At 57.4% G+C, this 20213-nt stretch overlaps 2 protein-coding genes across 8 annotated transcripts; both read right to left on the reverse strand.

Annotated features, from left to right (window-relative positions):
- Positions 1-925: 925 nt before the first annotated feature.
- UCN (urocortin) lies at positions 926-2597 on the reverse strand. The gene has a single exon (XM_028721732.2). It carries the CDS (start codon positions 2512-2514, stop codon positions 2053-2055), a length of 462 nt encoding a protein of 153 aa, XP_028577565.2. The 5' UTR covers positions 2515-2597; the 3' UTR covers positions 926-2052.
- A 4153-nt stretch (positions 2598-6750) lies between these two features.
- On the reverse strand, positions 6751-18574 carry MPV17 (mitochondrial inner membrane protein MPV17). 7 transcript variants are annotated; one of them, XM_077926679.1, is made up of 8 exons: positions 18307-18574; positions 12283-12398; positions 11945-12037; positions 11361-11456; positions 9239-9271; positions 8850-8902; positions 7722-8759; positions 6751-7315 (listed from the first exon to the last, which is right to left on the reverse strand). In XM_077926679.1, exons 1-7 carry the CDS (start codon positions 18557-18559, stop codon positions 8690-8692), a joined length of 714 nt encoding a protein of 237 aa, XP_077782805.1. In that variant the 5' UTR covers positions 18560-18574; the 3' UTR covers positions 6751-7315; positions 7722-8689. The 7 variants fall into 7 exon arrangements, with proteins under 7 accessions (XP_077782805.1, XP_077782802.1, XP_077782808.1 ...); XM_077926676.1 differs by having other exon boundaries at positions 7722-8778; XM_077926682.1 differs by lacking the exon at positions 11945-12037 and having other exon boundaries at positions 7722-8778.
- Positions 18575-20213: the final 1639 nt, after the last annotated feature.

The raw sequence follows: 20213 nt of genomic DNA on the forward strand, positions 1-20213 counted from the left end.
TCATCTAGTCCAACCCCGCTGCCCTGCAGGAATCGCCGCTAAAGAACCCCTTTAAAACTGCCCTGCGGCAGAGTCCGTCCCCAGGGTCTCTGGCCGCGAGGGGACGGCATGGCAGTCGCTTTGCTGGTCGAGGAGCTGAAGAGGCGGACTGAGACGGGGCGAATGGAAGAGGCTGGGCGAGGGCAGCGGGGAATCCGGAGGCAAGCGCTCCCGTTTCTCCAGCGCCCCAGCCGGGCTGCCGAGGAGGAGGAGGAGAGGCGGGGAGGAGCCCCCAGCGTGGACCACCCGGAGACCCCGGGGGGAGGGGGGAGGGGCTGGCACAAGGGCAGAACCCCCCCTTTCCCCCCAAGATAACAAGATCCGAGAACTTTTCCAAATAGGCGAATCGCTCCAACCCCTTGAAGGACCTTTCCCGAACCTTTTCCAGCTCCACAAAATCATTTTTGCTCTGAGAGGAGGAAAACTTTCCCACGCCACGCATCGTTTCATAAGCCTGGACTGCGTCGCCTCTTCCTCCCTTTCCCCTAAACTAAAAGGTCCCAAATGCTGCTTTCTGCGCAGGGGAGCAGCCATTCCACCCCCCCTACCGTTTTGGTTGCGCTTTTCTGAACTCTGCAATATCCCTTTCGAGGTGAGGCGGCCAGAACTGCACACAGTTAAATGTCGCCACACCACAGATTTGCATTTCTATAATCACGATACTGGGAGTTTTATTTCCAACGCCTTTGCTAAGGATCCCTCGCGTGAAATTTGCCTTTCCCGCACCTGCCGCGCGTGGCGTCCCCCTCCTCACTCAGCCTCCCCCTCCTCGGATCCCGGATCATGTCGCTCCTGGCCCCTCAGCTCCAGTTCAGACCCCACAAAAGTGTATGTGAAATTAAGATTTTCCGCCCCAAAATATTGCATATCTTGACACTTGTTAACATTGGGTTGCGTTTGCCACTTTATTGCCCGTTCACTCAGTTCGGAGAGATCCCTTCGGAGCTACTAATATTAATACCGTCAACAACAACAACAACAGTAGTAGTAAATAGTGGAAAATCATAAATCCATATATTTTGAGAGTGATGGCTGCCGCGGAATAACCAAAGTGGCGGCGAGAAGGGATGTGTCTCCATTTCCTCCTCTCAATTTACGTTCCCTGCCGACTCTCAGCGCAGCTCTTGCGGGGGGGGGGGGGGTGTGCTGTCCACGGTGCTGATGGTCGCGGCCAAAGCCGGGCTGGGCAGGAGCCTCTCGCGCCTTCGGTTGGGGAGGGAGCAATTTGGGTGGGATAATCCTGCACCGTCCCAGGACCAGGATCGGGGAGCCGCGTCTGCACGGACAACCCTGAGAGGTTCGAAAAGGTCTCTTCCTCCATCCCCCCTTGAGTTGGGCTATGGGGGGGGGGGCAGGATTTCAGGAGAGGAGAGCCGCAACTTCTATCATCACCTCCCGCTGCGCTTGCCCACCCCGTGACACGCTTCCTTGGAAGGAAGCCCCGCGGAAGGACCGTGGGACTGACTCCCGAAGACACGGAAGGAGCAGATGAGAGCGCTTCAAGTTCGCCAGCCTCTCTCGGAGCGGCTTCGCGTGGTTGGGGTGTGTGTGTAACTTCAAGGGAGGAGAGAACTGCCTCTTCCCCCTCCATCCCACTGAGATTCTCTCCCCCCCCCGCAAAAAATCCCCTCCCTTCTCAGCGCCCCCCGCAAGAGCATAAAGGGAGCGTATCCCGCTGGGCAGTTCAGTGGCGAATCCTTGGGGCGAATGGTTGCTCTTCCACCCAGCGCTTCTCCTGCACTTCTGCGCTTCTCCCGCCGGGCAGCCTCCCCTCCCCAGGTTCACAGAGGAGGGATCCCCCCTCCAGCCTCCGTCCTCCCCTCCCGGTTCTCCCGGCCCTCCTCCTCCCCTCGCACGCCGAAAAAAGCGCTCCGTCTCCCCCTTCATCGCACCAAGAGCGCCCCGTCTGCGCCTTCTCCTCCCGGGGCGGCTGGTCTGGGGCGGCCTCCTTCTGCGGGCGGGCCGGGCGGAGGAGACCGAAGACGGTCCGGGGCCGGCCGGCCTGTGCGGGTCTCACTTGCCCACCGAGTCGAAGAGGAGGCGGTTCTGCTCGGCCTGGGCTTGCTGGCTCTGCGCCCGGGAGATCTCCATCATCTGACGGAGGAGGTGGAAAGTCAAGTCGATGGAGAGCGGCGGGTCGCGGCGCTTCAGGCGCTCGGCCAGGCGGCGGCGCAGCAGCTCCCCGTCGGGGCCCCAGCGCGGCAGCGACCGCACCAGCAAGGCCACCCCGTCGGGCCCCGGAGCCGGCAGCGGGGGCGGGAGGGGCCAGGCGGCGGAACGGTCCTCCCCCCGGAGCAGGAGCAGCAGCCGCAGGCTCAGGCTCAAGCCGCGCTCGGCGCTGCCGTCGAGGGCCGGCGCTGGCCTTACTCCCAGAGCCGCGTGTGACACCAGCAGGAGCGAGGCCACGAGGATGGGCAGCGGCGCCCGCCTCATGCTGGGGCGGTCCAGGCCTAGAGGGGGAGAGGAACAGAACATCAGGAGGGCCCCGGAGCCGCCGGATCAGACCCAAGGGGGCCCGTCGGGGCCCGCAGCCGCTTCTCGCAGTGAGAGAGCAAGAGGGCTCAGTCGCAGCGCGCGAGGCAGAGGCTGAAGCAGCCCCGACGCCCACCTGTAGAGCAGCTCTTCAGCCCCCCGCCGCCCCGTCCCTCCTCCAGCTCTTCTCCCCCCATGTCCCCCGGGCAAACTCTAGGGCAGAGAAGACTGCGCCCCCACCCACGTCCCTCACCAGCCATCTCTCAGCCGCTCCGGGTGTCCGATGCCAACAGGGGGCGACACGGGGCAGCCCCGGACCAGGCTCCCTCCGCAGGAAAGAGGTTTTTCTCCGCCTTGGCGTGAGGAGATCTTCCTCTCCTCCTCCTCCTCTTCTTCTTCTCTCTCTCTTTCTCCTTCTTTCCGCCCTGCGACGCCGGGGACTTTCTCCCCACGGTGTCCTTGCCAAGCCGGGAAGAAGGGTGCGCGGAGCCGCGGGAGGAATCTTTATATAGAGCAGGCCGGGAGATCCATTGACGTCAGCTCGGGACATGGACTGATTGCCGATGGAGCGGGCGGCGGCGGCCCCCGAAGGACCCTCCAGGGACCGGGCGGAGGAGAAGGAGTCGCGGCTCCCCCTGCGCGCGCCCCCGCCCCCGCCGGGAAGCGGGAGGGATTCTCGGCGCTTTTGCAGCTGAGCCCCGAGGCTGCGGGCAGGAACCTCCAGACGTCTGTCCTGAACTCCACGGCACTCGCGCCCCCCCGCCCCGCTTGGCCTTCTCGCGCCCCCCGGTTACCCCTCCAGGCTCCGGGCTGCATGACTCTGGCGGAGGGGCTGCAGCGACTGAGAGCGATAGACTGGAGAGGAGGGGCTGTGGGTGCGGGACAGCGATATCCCCCCGCCCCAATAAAACCACAGAATGAATGAATTCTAGAGTTGGAAGGGACCCCAAGGGTCATCTAGTCCAACCCCTGCTATGCAGGAATCACAGTTCAATAATCACTGACATAGAGCTGAATAGTTGCAAGGGACCCCGAGGGTCATCCAGCCCAACCCCGTCCAATGCAGGAAGGTGATGGCTGGGTGGAGTTCGGGCTGGAAGCGTCTGTGTCCGGAAAGGGGAGCAGATGCAAGGCCGCGGGGTTTGCTTCTAGTGCACCGCGCTTCCCTGCGCATAAGGGTAAGAAAGTTGAAACTGCAGGCGGCACGCTGACCCTTCAGACGCCACAGAAGTCGTAGGCTGTTGCCCTAAGGAACCTGATCCTCAGGTAGTGTGGTGGGGTACGCGCCAGGATGGGGGGGGGAGTAGCACCTAGCAGTCGGCGCCTTCAAGGGAGAGTTCCGGGGGATTTATTGCCAGTTGGCCACTTGAAGGGAGTTTCTGCCCTCGAGGCAATATCTAATTTACTTTAGTTATTAATTAAAAACAACAACCACAAAACAACATAGCTGAAGAGGAGGACCATTTTGTCCCATCTCCGCCTTCCTTCACTAGGTGCCGTTTGGAGGGTGAGATTCTGAAGTGTTGCTTCGGGCTCGAGCACTCAGAGACCAAGAGGAAATCCAGAGCTGGGCTGCGGGGAACCCCAAAGTGAGGCTGTCAAAACTGGGGTCAAGGCCAGAGGGGCAAATCCCCACAGGGCAGAGCCAGGAAGCAGAGGCCGGCAGCCGAGCTGACCCAAGACACTGGCCCTCCGGCCGCTGTCACGGTGGAGGGGGGAACTTGGCGGTGGGAGGGGGCAAGATTAGGGCTTGCTGCGGAGGAAGCTGGGGTTTGGGAGAACCTCGGCTCCCCGCTCAGGCGAAATCTCCTCACAGGGCACAGCCTGCCTTCCACGTCCACCGGGGAGAGACGTGGCCACATGCTCAGGAACAGGGGGCTTCAGGGGGTTGGGCTAGATGACCCTTTGAGGGCCCGGCAACTCTACAATTCGAAGATTCTAAGCACGCCGAATTCGGCCGGGAGAAGCCGCTGTCCGTGGTGCTGAGCAGGCGCCACCGCGACCGCGCTCCCTGCCTCTGTCGGGTCTGGAGACGCGCCTCGCTCCCGCAGAGCGCAGCCCCGAGCGGTTGTCCTCTGCTATCCCGACTTCTCCTTGCTGGGATGTTGCCCAAACTGGCGCCCGCGAGCCTTTCCGCCCAGTGCGCTCGGGCTCCCCAACCATCATTCCTATAGCCATTAAGGTCTCCCTCGACGCCAGGGGCTGGGTTAAGGGAGGGGGCCAGGGAGGGGTCCTGCTTCCCGACCTCCACAGCGGAAGGAGGGCTCACAGTTGCTGGGAAAGGCCTCGGCTCAGGGGGGGGGGGGAGAAGCAGGTGCTCGGAGTGCAGAAGGTGCCAGGTTCAATCTTTGCGCCCTCAGGTGAGGCTGGCAAAGACTTTGGAGACCCTGGAGAGCCTCTGCCGGGGAAGCGGACTGTCTCCGAAACCCCCTTTCCCTCCCCGTGGGGTTTCAGGGTCCGGGGTTTCGGGAAGGGCTGGATAGGCTGCCACGGAAGGCCCGGCCCGGCTAACCTCCCCGCGAGGCCCGCGAGCGCCTCTCTTCCCCCAGCCTCTTAGTGCGGCAGCCTGCTCCTCGCCTCGCAGCCGGAGCCCCGGAGGCCATTGCCCTGACCTCATCCAAGTGCCTTTTAATTGAGCATCGTGAGGGCTCCCGCTTCTGGAAGGAGGGAACGCAGGGGAGCGAGGCAGACTTTGAGGTGGGGGTGTCCCTGGAGGACAGGTCCTTGCAAATCGTGAGCCACGATGGGAAGCGGGACTCTGCGTGGCTCTCCAGGCAGGAAAGGAACGAGGGGAGCTCACTTGCGCTTCAGAGAACTGGGTCTGGGGGTCTCTTAGCCAAGGATGGATGGGGAGCAGGCCGGCACGGGCTTGGGCCGCAGCGGGACTTGGAGCTGGAAGGGGGGTGCTGCCGCCCTTCTTGGGGTGTCCCCCCCCAACGACGAGCTGTCTACCTTGCTGACAGCGCCTGGGGGCTCTGGCTGACCGACAGGTACCGTCGCGCTGCCCGCCCCCCACGCCCACCTTTTGGCCCAGCCGAGTGGAGAGCGGGCCTTGCGCCTGAAGCCCCGCTGGCCGGGGAAGGGGGTCCGGCCTCTGCGTGGCCTGGAGCTGAGGCTGCCTCGCTTACGAGGGAAGACGGCGCGGCGCAGCGCGGGGCTCAGCTGGCGCGCTCGGCCGCCGGGAGACAAAGCAAACAGCCGCCGGCAATTGCTTGGCCTCTTGGCAAACAGGCGCCGGGCAGGAGGCGAGCGAACAAGCCCGGCCCGCAGGGAGGAGGCCGCGTCCCGCCATCGCAGGCACGAGCCGAAGGAGCGGGCGGCGCAGGCTCGGCCCTCGGAGCCGCCCTGACACCTTCGCCGGCCGGACTCTTTGCGTCCTTCTGCAGATGCCCGATTCCACCTTCCCGCAAGGCAGCAGTGCTTTAGGAGCTTGTAAGCGCACCAGTTGCCAACAAAGGTCCGTATAGTTAAAGCCATGGTTTTCCCAGTAGTGATGTATGGAAGTGAGAGCTGGACCATCAAGAAGGCTGATCGCCGAAGAATGGATGCTTTTGAATTCTGGTGCTGGAGGAGACTCTGGAGAGTCCCATGGACTGCAAGAAGATCAAACGCATCCATTCTGAAGGAAATCAGCCCTGAGTGCTCACTGAAAGGACAGATCATGAAGTTGAGGCTCCAATACTTTGGCCACCTCATGAGAAGACTCCCTGGAAAAGACCCTGATGCTGGGAAAGATGGAGGGCACAAGGAGAAGGGGGTGACAGAGGACGAGATGGTGGGACAGTGTCCTCAAAGTTACCAGCATAAGTTTGACCAAACTGCGGGAGGCAGTGGAAGACAGGTGTGCCTGGCATGCTTTGGTTCAGGGGGTCACGAAGAAGCGGACACGACTAAGTGACTAAAGAACAACAAAGCGCACCAGCTCAGCTGCACCCATCATGTCCACCTCCCCTCCCACCCGAAGGTAGACCCCTCCTGCCCACAGAGGCTCAATTTAGCCACGGATAGACATTTCCGCCACGTTTGCCTATTCCCCTTTCAAAGCCACCTTTGCAGCTTTCACCTTCGCCTGTTCCTCACTTCCTCTGGGGGCCACACAAACACCCTCCCCGTAGATCCTGCTGGGCACGTTGTCCACCTTTTCATCCAGAGGCTGAGTGGCACCTCCTGGGCCTGAGAGACCTTCGCCCCGAGACTCACGTTGAGTCTGTGTGCCGCCATCAAAGACAGAAGACGCTGTTTTTCACAACAGATTTATTCGGCTCAGTAGCCTCCTTCACAGGAAGATCAGAGAAAGCCACAAAGGGGGCCCTTGCAGTCTGTCACAGTGGTATGCCAGATGCCCTCCCTTGCTTCCCTTCCCTAGCAACTAGGATTGAGGTAGACTGTCCCTGTACATGGAAGCTCCATGCAGCCACTCCAAAATGGCTCCCAATAGACCTTTCTCCTTCATACAGTTGCTGAATACTTTTTGGAAAGTAAAGTGATGAGTACATTGAGGGTTGTGCCCAGTTGATAAAAGCCTGGTCTCTCACGGGCTGCCCCCTCACTTGGCACGAGAGGCTGCCATGCATTCTGCCAGGGGAAAGAGCCAAGAGATGGGCTAGATCATGGGTAGCCAAACTAAGGCCCAGGGGCCGGATCCAGCTCAATCTCAATCTGGCCCACGGACGGTCCTGGAATCAGCATGCTTTGTTCAGTTTCTGTTAATTGATTCTCATGAAAACTTACAGATTCTGGCTTCACACAATTAACTCAAGGCAGTGTCAATTTACTCTTGGCAGAAAGCCAAGGTCTGCTTGACCTAAAAGGTAAAGGTACCCCTGCCCGTATGGGCCAGTCTTGACAGACTCTAGGGTTGTGCGCCCATCTCACTTAAGAGGCCGAGGGCCAGCGCTGTCCGGAGACACGTCCGGGTCACGTGGCCAGCGTGACAAGCTGCATCTGGCGAGCCAGCGCAGCACACGGAAACGGCGTTTACCTTCCCGCCAGTAAGCGGTCCCTATTTATCTACTTGCACCCGAGGGTGCTTTCGAACTGCTAGGTTGGCAGGCGCTGGGACCGAACAACGGGAGCGCACCCCGCCGCGGGGATTCGAACCGCCGACCTTTCGATCGGCAAGCCCTAGGCGCTGAGGCTTTTACCCACAGCGCCACCCACGTCCCTGACCTAGAAACTACTTACTCTACTTACTACTTACTCTGCTTGACCTAGAAACTACTTACTCTGATTGGTTAACGACCAGCACTCAACTCTGTTATCTAGGAATGCTAGCTCAGTTTGGGTTAGGTGTGTTAGGAGTAGGAGTGCTGTGTATGGTTAAGAGAGAGAGAGAGAAAGAAAGGATTTATTTTGCTTTGTTTTGTATGCAGAGATTCTGCTGGTTTTATTTTTCCTTTTAATAAATCCTGTAAATAGTTATTCTGAGTCTAGCTGACTAGTCATTTCCACCTCAACTAGCTTCTTCGCTGTACAGGAAAACTCTGCTATGTTTGGGCTAAAGCCATTAGAGCTATGCCTGACACTTCAAAGTTCCATGAGTTTTTACATGAGTAGAACGTGTCCTTTTATTTAAAATGCATCTCTGGGTTATTTGTGGGACATAGGAATTCGTTCATTTCCACCCAAAAAAATATAGTCCGGCCCCCCACCAGATCTGAGGGACAGTGGACCGGCCCCCTGCTGAAAAAGTTTGCTGACCCCTGGGCTAGAGGCAAGTGAGGAGCTTCCAGTGGGGCGCAGGGGTCACAGCACCCCTGGGGCCTCCCAATGACACAGAATGACGCCCTCAACCCTCATGTGGGGCTGGCAAGCCGGGTGTCGAGGTAGAGGGGGCTTCCCTTGCCAGAGACCACCCGAAAGAGACACAGCAAGGAGCTCCAGGTGAGACGGTCCATCAGGGGTGAACCTGTGGCTGGACTCCAGCTCCCACCCTCCCTGACAACTGGGCCAGGCAGCTGCTGGGAGCAACTGGGGCCTGGAGCCCAACCATATCTCAGGTCTTTCGGGCTTCTCTCTGCCACTGGGCGGCCAGTATTGGGGAGGGGTGCATGGAGCAGACTGGCCCCTTGGTTGTGGGGCAGGCGGGTGCACAGGGCCCAGATTGCCAGGCAGGCCGTAGTGGATGACAAGAGTCGGGTGCAGAGGGGCTGGAGTCAGGACGAGTCTCCTCCACCGGTCACAGCTGGTTGGCCTTCCAGGAGAGATAGGCGTTCCAGACAATGGCAACACACTGGACCACGGCCAGCCTGGGGGGCAGAGAAAGAGCTGAGGGGCAGCGACTCTGCCAAGGGGGCCCGGGGGGGGGTGTCCCTGCAGTCAGGAAAGGGAGGTCTTACCTGTAGTTCAGGGGGACGAAGTAGAAGTTGGCCACTTGCACAGCCGGCCAGATCTGAAAGGGAGCGAGAGATGCGCCACTGGGGAAGCAGCGTGGCTGCCAAGCGCAGGGCCCCAGGAAGACCCCTCCCCAAACCTCTCAGGGGAAGGGGAGCTGGGATTCCTGCGTGACAATTGGGGGCCCCACCCAACTCCACAATTCTGTGATGTGCTGAGCTTGGAGGCTGCCAGAGAGATGCTGCGGACCGACTGACCAGGCGATCCTGTAGGGCCTCTGGAAGGGCAGCCAAGGAGCCCCCTTTGCCAGGCAGGGCTGCGCGGGGGGGGGGGGGGGGAGATGGCAGGTGGCACAGGGAGGCAGGTCCTGCCAGGGGGCAGCCGGAGGACTCACGTAATAGTTGGTGATCAGGGCATCCGTGTAGTCCTGCAAGAGTGCAACACAGAGAGGAAGCGGAGGTGAGGTCTGGCTGGCAGGGCCCCCGCCATGGCTCAGTCAACCCCCCCCCCCCGCCCTGAGAGGGACTTCTCCATGCCAGGCACCTCCTGGAGACTTCTGGGGAGGCTCAGAGCCAGGGAGCGTCTCCAGAAGTTTATCCCAGACAGAAACAGGCTGCCCTCCTTGTGCCTTGGAGTTTGATCTTGTGAACTGCCCTGAGATCTTGTGATCAAGGGTGGATTATAAATCTAACAAAGAATAACAACAACAATGTTCTTGGGTCTTCCTTTCATAGACTTCGCCTCACCCCCTCCTCTTAGAAAACAACCCCCATTCCTTCCCAGACTTCCCCCTCCCAGGTCACCTTCACAGCACTCCTTGGAGGGGTTTATTATTATTATTATTATTATTATTATTATTATTATTATTATTAAACCACCCTATACTCGGAGGTCCCACCTCCCTGAGGGACACGGGGGGGAGGTCCCCCTTCACAAAGGCTCAGCCACTCCCACCCCCCTGTACAGACCTGCCCTTGGGGCACCTGAAGCCAGCTGGGGCTCGGTCCTGGAGGGGTTGGGGGAGCAGAAACCCTTCTGGTCCAGGGACCCCCCTCTATACTTCTGGCCCATGGGACCCCCAATTCTCTACTCCTAAGTGGGGGTCAGGCAAAGGCAGAAGGGTGCTGGTGACCCCCCTCCCCCAAGGATCCTGCTTAGCTCCCTCCACCCCCCCTTCTCTGAGACTTGGTGGCACATCCAGCTCCTCAGGAGGGGGGGGGTCACTGTGACATTTATCCTCCTGTGACTCATCTCTGGTGAGTAAAGCAGCCGAGTCTTTCAGTCCACACTGAGATGAGATGGGAAGAAGAGGCTCTTGAAAGAGATGGGGAGGGGGCTGTGCGTGTGTCAGGCGGGCCGGATCCCGGCATCAGGTTGTCCAGGTGACGCAAGAGACATTGGCAGGGGTCACGCAGGTCCCTCGCAGGACGGGAGGCAGCAGAATGGCAGCCGGGGGGGGGGGGGGCAGATGCTGCAGCTCAAAGGGCAGAGGGGCTGGAGGGATGGGCCTCTGTGACACGCCAGGACATCGGAGGGGGAGCAGGGCCAGAGCAAAGGGGACGGCCACCTCGTCCAGTGGCCCCTCTCCCCCCACCAGGCGAGGGCTCTCGCACCCAGATCCTCTTGGGGGCACCTGGCTGGCCACTGTGAGAAAAGGAGGCTGCCCCAGAAGGGCCCCTGGCCTCATCCAGCAGGGGAAGAGCAGCAGCAGCTTGCCTGTGACACCCCCTCCCCAGCCCCTCCTTCGGCCATGAGGACTAGCAACTTCATCCTGGAGGAATTTCCCTTATCTAAAAGGGTAAAAGGGGTCAAGGGACCCCTGACCGTTAGGTCCAGTCGTGGGCGACTCTGGGGTTGTGGCGCTCATCTCTCTTTATTGGTCGAGGGAGCCGGCGTACAGCTTCTGGGTCATGTGGCCAGCACGACTAAGCCGCTTCTGGCGAACCAGAGCAGCGCACGGAAATGCCGTTTACCTTCCCGCCAGAGCAGTACCTATTTATCTACTTGCACTTTGATGTGCTTTCGAACTGCTAGGTTGGCAGGAGCAGGGACTGAGCAACGGGAGCTCACCCCGTCGCGGGGATTCGAACCGCTGACCTTCTTGATCGGCAAGCCCTAGGCTCTGTGGTTTAACCCACAGCACCACCCGCGTCCCTTCCCTTATCTAAGAGCCATCCAAATGGGTGGCCGTCGCTGTCCCTTGTGGAAGGGAGTTCTGCTGCTTCTAAGTAAGTGTTCTTGGGCCAAGAAGTCCTTCCTTTTGTCAGACCTGGATCCAGCCATGGAAGACGTCCCCAAACGCCTCTCCATTCTCCGAAGGCAGAATGGAAACCTCCAAGGAATAACTCTCTGGCACAGCAATCGCCTACAAGCACAGAGGCAGAGGGACCCCCAATACTGGCAGCATCAAGGAAGGAAATCAGGGATTCTTCAATGCGCGTGGGGGGGGGGTTCCCTTGCAATTCTGCTGCTCCAGAGTCGGCCACACCCCTGCGGCTGCCCTGCGGCCAACTCACCCGCTTGATCTTGTCCCAGTTCTCCTCCAGGGACAGGCCGTTGAGCGCTCCTGCCACGGCCAGGAAAGAGCCCAGGAAGCAGGGGGCGAACCCGGCCTGTGGGAGAGAAGAGAGGGGATCCATGGGGAGAAGGTGAAGACTTCAAGCAAGGAGCTGGGAAGGAGGAAGAGCTCCCTGGCCCCCCAGGAAGCCCCCTCCCCACCCACCCCCGTGCAGCTGATGAAGAGAGGGGGCAAACCAAGCATCAGAACAAGTCGTCCTGGGGGCTGGAGCAGGGACAGGTGATATGGCAGCCTTCTTCAAATGCCCAAAAGAGAAGCCAGATTCTTTTCTGCTGCTCCTCCAGAGGGGAGGACCCAAACCAATGGATTTAAATGCAAGAAAGGAGATGAACCACTAGGAAAAGCTTTGCCGTTTGACAGCGGAACAGAGACCCCTGTGAGGCGGTGGACTCTCCTTCCTGAGAGGTTTTTGACTTGAGGTCGGATGTCCGCCTGCCAGGGATTCCTTAGCTGCGGAAGAGGAGGCTGCAAAGCCCTGGCCGGCCGGTTGGCTTGGGGATCCCACGGAGAGAGCCCCCTGACCTGATCCAGCAGCATCTTCTGGAATGCAGCCACCCTGGTGGTGCCGGGCACCAGATGGTCAAGGACGTGGTACCAGCCTCCAATGACCGGACCCTGCAGGGGAGAGGGGCAGTTGGGGTCACAGCACAGCAACTGAGGCAGAGCCTCCCCCTACAGCCACAGAGGACCAGGGAGACCCAGCCCTGCCAGGTCAAGGCACCCCCCCCCCCCCCGGGCCAGCCCCCTTGGTGAAGCAGTCTCCCCAGGAGCCAAGAGGAACGTCTCCCAGGCCCTTCTGGCTTGGTGCTCCTGTGCCCCCAATTCTCACCCCCCCACACACCCAATTTGCCCTGGCTCACCACAAAGCAGAAACCGATGGCCATCATCTTTAGGGTCCGCCGGCTGCTGTGCCCAGCCAGCCCCCTCCTCTCCACCGCCTGCTGGGAAATCACATCTCCCACGCCCACCAGGGTCCCTGTGCAAAAGCAACATCATCTCGTGGGTGGGGTGCAATGTCTGCCCAGCCCCAGAGGACAAGCCAAATGACTCACTTGCTGGCTTTAGCCAAAGCACAGTTGGCTCCTTGTTGCCTTGAAGATCCGGATTGAAAACTGGAATTAAACCTGAGTGTTTTGATCCTGGTTGGCAAGGCAAGCTCAAACCCCCGTTTGCCAGCCTGAAGGCGGCTCTGAGCTCGTTTGCTCCAGGCAGAAAAGGAGGGAGGGCCGCGCACGAACCCCCCAGAGCCAAACCATGTTTGGCCTTACGGCTGAGCCAGCCGCACGGGATCTTGAGGCTGAGGGGCTGCAGTTCTTGCCAGACGGAAACTCTTCAGGCTTAGCTGTGCGGACGCTCCTCACGTGGGAAACCTCATGGACACACAAAACAATGTATTTCTTTCCTAAAATTCATACACCGCTTGATGGGGGGGGGCGAATCCCTCAAAGTGGTTTACAAAAAGAGAAAAGTTTGGGTGGCCACCAGTCAGGGATGTTTTAGTTGTGATCTCTGCGTTGCAGAGGGTTGGACTAGATGACTCTCAGGGTCCCTTCCAACTCCACAATTTATGATGCTCCCTAGAGAAGCAACCAATAGTGAATTGTGGAAGTGAGAGCTGGACCATCAAGAAGGCTGATCGCCAAAGAATTTTGAATTCTGGTGCTGGAGGAGACTCTGGAGAGTCCCATGGACTGCAAGAAGATCCAACCTCTCCATTCTTAGGGAAATCAGCCCTGAGTGCTCACTGGAAGGACAGATCCTGAAGCTGAGGCTCCAAGAGTTTGGCCACCTCATGAGAAGAGAAGACTCCCTGGAAAAGACCCTGATGTTGGGAAAGATGGAGGGCGCAAGGAGAAGGGGAGACAGAGGACGAGATGGTGGGACAGTGTTCTCGAAGGTACGAACATGAGGGAGGCAGTGGAAGACAGGAGGGCCTGGCGTGCTCTGGTCCAGGGGGTCACGAAGAAGTGGAGACGACTACATGACTAAACAACAACAAAAATCGAAGCAAACTATAGAGTGCTGGGTTGGAAGGAGGAGGAAAGGGGGTGCTGGGCTGCCTCCATTTCTGCCCAGCCACATCTTCCCCAGTCCAGGCCTGGCTTTTGCTGGTCTCTGGCCAAGGGGGCAGAGCTTCTGAGCCACTGCCTCCCCAAAAGTCCCTGCCAGCTATCTCTTGACGTCAAGCCTCCCTCCTTGGAGCAGATCCAGGGAGCTGGCAAAGGGAGAAGACTCAGCCCTGTGCCCAGAAGAAGAGAAGCCGCCTCTCTTCCCCCAGAGAGGGGAGACGGAAGGGGGCCGTGGCCAAGCGAGGGAGGGGGCTCAGCCAGAGCCTGCAAGCCAGGGTCTCCAGAGCAGCACAGCTGCCTCCCTTTCCCCTGCATGCTCTGACCTCCAGGTCCCAAGGAGGGGGGGCTCCCCTTCCTGGGAGGTTTTTACGCAGACTCTGCGATTCCTGCACTGAAGGGGGTTAGAATGGATGGGCTTCGGGGGTCCCTTCCAATTCTACCATTCTAAGAATCTGCCAGAAATGCCAAATGTGACCCCTGTCTCAGTGACTGCTCTGCCCACCAGCTATTTAACAGCCCCTGGCAGGAAGGCAAAAGAAAAGGAGTTGGGAAAGGGAAATCCTACGAGGTGGCAAAGCGGAATGAACATCAAGATTTCACTCCGGCCTTGAGCATGAAATTGGGGCCCTGCAAAAGTATGCGCCAGCCCCATGACTGGAAGACGTCCCCCACGGAGGGTCAGAGAACCCCCCCTTCCTGAAGAACACCAGTGTCCCCGGGAAACAGGGGGAGTTCCAGATCTGCAGCAGAGGAGGAGGAGGAGGAAGAAGAGGAGAGTCGCTGTGAATCTGGAGGTTTGAAAGGAAGCAGCACACAGAACTGAGTTGGGCTATGCTATCTAATGCCTCCCCCCTCTCAGCCCTTGCCTGTGTGGACTTTCCTTGGGTGGGATATTCAGCCCCCAAGAGACAGGGACCCCCCCCCCTTTGGATGCCGTGTCAGAAACAGCGTGGTGTTGGCTCAGCTTCTCCACTTGCTCATTGACAAACTCCCAGCTCCTGTCGCCAAAGGCTCCCTCCCAGCTCCATTCATTCATTCATTCACCCAGATTGGCGGGAAGGGGGGGGCGGGAAGGGGAGAGGTGGCACCTGTATGACGCAGCTGGCAGCCGGGCCAAGTGTAATGGGATGAGAGTCGCTCTGTGCCAGCCGCACCACAGAGATTGACGACTCCCCGGGCGATGACTTCACCCGCAAGGAGCCTTGGGAGGCTGCCAGCGCCACTCAGTGGCCACTCCCCCCCCCCAACACACACAGTAGGCGGGCAGTTCCATGGCACCTGGTGGAAGGATGGACGACCCCCCCCCCAGGAGAAGTGAAGCTGGGGGAGGAGGAAGGAGCTAAGAGAAGGCCTGCTGGATATAGGCCAAGGCCCACCTTTTTATTTTATTTTAGACTTTCATTTTTATACATTTCAATAATTTTACAATCATTTCAAAACTTGATTTCCTTCCCCCTCTTTCTGTGGCTCCTTAAATTTATTTTTAACATTTTTTGCATATACAAATTAACTTAATTTGCTCATTTACTCATCTACTTTAAAAATATACTCTTATAAAACTGCAGGTTACTACAATAACCCTGTCAATGTTCCTATCTGTTTACAGTTTGTTTATAAATATTCCCTAAACCATTTCCATTCTTTTATAAAAAGTTTGCTATCTAGATTTCTTATTTTTCAAGTAAGTTTCGCCATTTCTGCATATTCCATAAGTTTTCGTATCCATTCTTCTTTTGCTGGGACTACATCTAGGCCAAGGGTCCACCTTGTCCAGCATCCTGTTGTCGCTCCCCCCCCCCCCCGCCCCTGCAGCAGCCAGCCAGATGCCCCAGTGGGAAGCCCCCAAAGAGGCAGAAGCAAGAGAGCAGCAACTCTCCCCACTTGCAATGCCTGGAAACCCGTAGCAGAAATGTTAGAACTTAAGAACCCAATTAATAGCTATGTTAAAGCTCTGGTTTTCCCAGGAGTGATGGAAGTGAGAGCTGGACCATAAAGAAGGCTGATCGCCGAAGAATGGATGCTTTTGAATTATGGTGCTGGAGGAGACTCTTGAGAGTCCCATGGACTGCAAGAAGATCCAACCTCTCCATTCTGAAGGAAATCAGCCCTGAGTGCTCCCTGGAAGGACAGATCCTGAAGCTGAGGCTCCAAGACTTTGGCCACCTCATGAGAAGAGAAGACTCCCTGGAAAAGACCCTGATGCTGGGAAAGATGGAGGGCACAAGGAGAAGGGGACGACAGAGGGCGAGGTGGTGGGACAGTGTTCTCGAAGCTACCAGCATGAGTTTGACCAAACTGCGGGAGGCAGTGGAAGACAGGAGGGCCTGGCATGCTCTGGTCCAGGGGGTCACGAAGAGGCGGACATGACTAAATAACAACAACAAGAAGAACCCAATAAGAAGCAACTGGATCAGGCCGATGGTCCCTCTAGCCCAGCATCCTGTTCTCACAGAGGTCCGAGGCCTGTGGGAACCCTGCAAGCGGGATCTGAGCACAAGAGCAACTCTCCCTTCTTGCGGTTCCCAGCAATATTCAGATATTCAGAATATTGATATTCAGAAGCATTGCTGCCATCATGGCTAATATCCCTCCATAGCCCCACCCCCCAGGAATTTGTCTCATCCTCTTTTTAGGCCATCCAGGTTGATGGCCAGGAGCTGGGGAGTCCAGGGTGGGGAGGGCTGCTGCTTCAGAACTTCTTTGGGGCACAGAATCCAGAGCGGCAGCTGCTGCAGGGAGGGTCTGGCCCCAGCCCAGGCAGAGAAGAAGAGTTTGGATTTGATATCCCGCCTTTCACTCCCCTTCAGGAGTCTCAAAGTGGCTGACATTCTCCTTTCCCTTCCTCCCCCACAACAAACACTCTGTGAGGTGAGTGAGGCCGAGAGACTTCAAAGAAGTGTGACTGGCCCAAGGTCACCCAGCAGCTGCAGGTGGCCGCAAACTCATAAAATCTAGCAGTCTACACTAAAATCATTTTTGAAAACTATAAAAATGCAGAGCAAAGACCAAGAGGGAATCAAACGAATGATCTCAATGCACTTGGCAAAGCAAAAACATTTTCATTAAGTGGCGAAACGTCGGCACTGTCTGATTTCAAGAGAAATGGAATTCCTATTTCGTGGAGCCTTCGTGCAGAAGGCATTTATTTGCGGATGAACTTGAAGGATATAAGCCGACTGTGAGGCACCTCAGGGCAAGACCTAAGGATGTTCCCGTCTGGGCTTGGTCTCTGGCTGCCCCCTGTGATGGGGGACTGAAGGAGCCCACTTCCCTAGCTCCTGACTGGGGGGGCTTCTCCCGCCTGGGAAGAAAGAGCTGGGCAGCCAAACGTCCTTCAGGCAGGGGGGCGGCTAGTCAGAGCCATCTGCGGCCCCCCCCCAACAATTCAGCAGGGCTCCCTGCACCACCCACTCTCCAGGAGCCAGCCCAGCCAGGGATCAAACAGTGGCCTTGTGGCCCCCACTCAGCCACTGGGGGACTAGCCTACCACACAGGGTTGTGGTGAAGATGGAGACTGGACTGGATGAACCCCAACTGGAATTAAGATTGCCGGAAGAAATATCAACAACCTCAGATATGCAGATGACACAATCTTGATGGCCGAAAGTGAGGAAGAATTAAAGAACCTTTTAATGAGGGTGAAAGAGAAGAGTGCAAAATGTGGTCTGAAGCTCAACATAAAAAAAAAGGAAGATCATGGCCACTGGTCCCATCACCTCCTGGCAAATAGAAGGGGAAGAAATGGAGGCAGTGAGAGATTTTACTTTCTTGGGCTCCATGGTCACTGCAGATGGTGACAGCAGTCACGAAATTAAAAGACGCCTGCTTCTTGGGAGAAAAGCAATGACAAACCTAGACAACATCTTAAAAAGCAGAGACATCACCTTGCCGACAAAGGTCCGTATAGTTCAAGCTCTGGTTTTCCCAGTAGTGATGTATGGAAGTGAGAGCTGGACCATAAAGAAGGCTGATCGCCGAAGAATAGATGGTGAAACAGGCCTGAGTTGTGGATCAGGAGGTGCAATTAGCACTCGCTGCCTGAGTGGCTGTCTCAGCTATTGTCTTGCAGGGGGGAGTCTTGCCTTAAATGCAAATATATTATTTTGCCAGCAAATGTCTGCATAGTTAAAGCTCTGGTTTTCCCAGTAGTGATGTATGGAAGTGAGAGCTGGACCATCAAGAAGGCTGATCTCCAAAGAATGGATGCTTTTGAATTCTGGTGCTGGAGGAGACTCTTGAGAGCCCCATGGACTGCAAGAAGATCCAACCTCTCCATTCTGAAGGAAATCAGCCCTGAGTGCTCACTGGAAGGACAGATCCTGAAGCTGAGGCTCCAAGACTTTGGCCACCTCATGAGAAGAGAAGACTCCCTGGAAAAGACCCTGATGTTGGGAAAGATGGAGGGCGCAAGGAGAAGGGGACGACGGAGGACGAGATGGTTGCACAATGTTCTCGGAGCTACCAGCATGAGCCTGACCAAACTGGGGGAGGCAGTGGAAGACAGGAGTGCCTGGCGTGCTCTGGTCCAGGGGGTCACCAAGAGGCGGACACGACTAAACAACTAAACAACAACAACAAGGACGCCTACACAGACTACTTTGAGGCGGGAACAAATGCAACGAGGAGAGGACGTTTGCTTCCCCTTTCCTGGAATGAGATTCCTGCCCTGGAGGAGGCGCCCCGGAGCCATCCCTCTCCAAGCCCCAGAGCCCTCCCCGCCCCGGCGAAGGCGAGCCAAGGGGCGCCGGCGCAGCCCCGCCGGGATGAATCCGGAGCCGGCGAGGGGAAGCAAGGCGGGCGCGGCCTCCCTCTTACCGGCGGTGCCGATCTGCACCTTCCAGGGGTGCCGGGCCATCAGTCTCTGGTAGCCTCTCCACAGGGCCGCCATGCCGCCTCCGCCGCGGGGACACGGGCGCCCTCGGAGAACCGGAGCCGAAAGCGACTCCACGTGCCGCCAAAGGGACTTCCGGCGCCCGGAGATGACGCGGCAGGCGCCTCCCAAGCCGCGCACGCCTATTGGCAGGGAGGGAGGCGCCGAAGGATCACGTGAGGGAGGCGCGCGGGCCATAGACAAATGTCTAGAGGTGCACGTGGGAGTCCGCTGCCTGCTCTTTTGAGAAAGGAGAAAACACGGCGGGGGCCGGAGCTCCGCCTGCAGGTGGAGGGTGGTTGTTTAGTCGTGTCCGACTCTTCGTGACCCCCTGGACCGGAGCACGCCTGGCACTTCTGTCTTCCACTGCCCCCTGCAGTTTGGTCAGACTCATGCTGGTCTCTTTGAGAACACTGTCCCACCACCTCGTCCTCTGTCATCCCCTTCTCCTTGTGCCCTCCATCTTTCCCAGCATCAGGGTCTTTTCCAGGGAGTCTTCTCTTCTCATGAGGTGGCCAAAGTCTTGGAGCCTCAACTTCAGGATCTGTCCTTCCAGTGAGCACTCAGGGCTGATTTCCTTCAGAATGGAGAGGTTTGATCTTCTTGCAGTCCATGGGACTCTCAAGAGTCTCCTCCAGCACCATAATTCAAAAGCATCCATTCTTTGGCGATCAGCCTTCTTGATGGTCCAGCTCTCACTTCCATGCATCACTACTGGGAAAACCAGAGCTTTAACTATACGGACCTTTGTTGGCAAGGTGATGTCTCTGCTTTTGAAGATGCTGTCTAGGTTTGTCATTGCTTTTCTCCCAAGAAGCAGACGTCTTTTAATTCCGTGGCTGCTGTCACCATCTGCAGTGAGGAGATGGAGGGAGGGAGCCCCAAGTTCAGCTCTGATTCCGGCGCCCCGAAGCCAAGCAGAGCTCCTTCTGTCATCCTACAAACTGCTCAGGATCCTTGTGGGCGTCCGCATTAAAAAACCCCCGCTAGGCATGGAGGATGTGGACCATTTGTTGTGTTGTTTTAAGGGGATTCTTTCTGGAGGAAGGATTTGAGAGGATGCTTCTCCAATTTGCGGATGCCACCAAACTGGGTGGGGTGGCTGATGCCGCAAGAAGACAGAATCAGGATTCAAAACGATCTTAGCGGGCGCAAGCTAACAAAATGAATTGCAATAGGGACAAATGTAAGGCTGTGCACTTAGGCAGGAACAACCAGGTTGGCAAAGGGGCCTCTTAGTAGTTTCCCCACCCTCAGAGTTTTGGGTGGAGGCCATCCTGGGGGCGGTTCCTCAACTGGGGGAATGCCCTCCCCACAGAAGCACACCTGGGCCTCTTGTCCATGCTTCAGGCATCAAGAGACTTGTGTTTTGCGCCGCCACCCCCTTCCTGTGACATCTGAAATAATGAATTACAAATGTAGTAGTAATCATAGTAAAAAGGCTTAACACTCAGAACAACGGTCACATAAAGTGTCAAACGTGGTGGTGGTGGGGAATTAAGCCTCAGGATACACATGGAGCCTGTTGGAATTTGCAGAGGCTTCCTCCCGCCTGAGATTTTGGCCTAACTAAGTGCACCCACACTAGAGCATCACGTGGAGGTAAAAGCAAAGCCTCCAGAAAACACGCTCATCCCCATCAGCATATGGCTCAGTTGGGTTGATCCAAGTTTAAATTTAATGACAATATCTTCATTTTGGAAAAACACCCCCCCACCCCATGTTCATCCATAGACCAACACTTCATGCTGTTTCACTGGTAGTGTTACTGGAATTTATAGAAAGGTGTTGGGGGGGTTGCCCCTTCAGCGGACATCATACACCCCCCTAACTACCAAAATCAACACAATCA

Source organism: Podarcis muralis, chromosome 3 (genome assembly GCF_964188315.1).
Source record: "Podarcis muralis chromosome 3, rPodMur119.hap1.1, whole genome shotgun sequence".
Lineage (NCBI taxonomy): Eukaryota > Metazoa > Chordata > Lepidosauria > Squamata > Lacertidae > Podarcis > Podarcis muralis.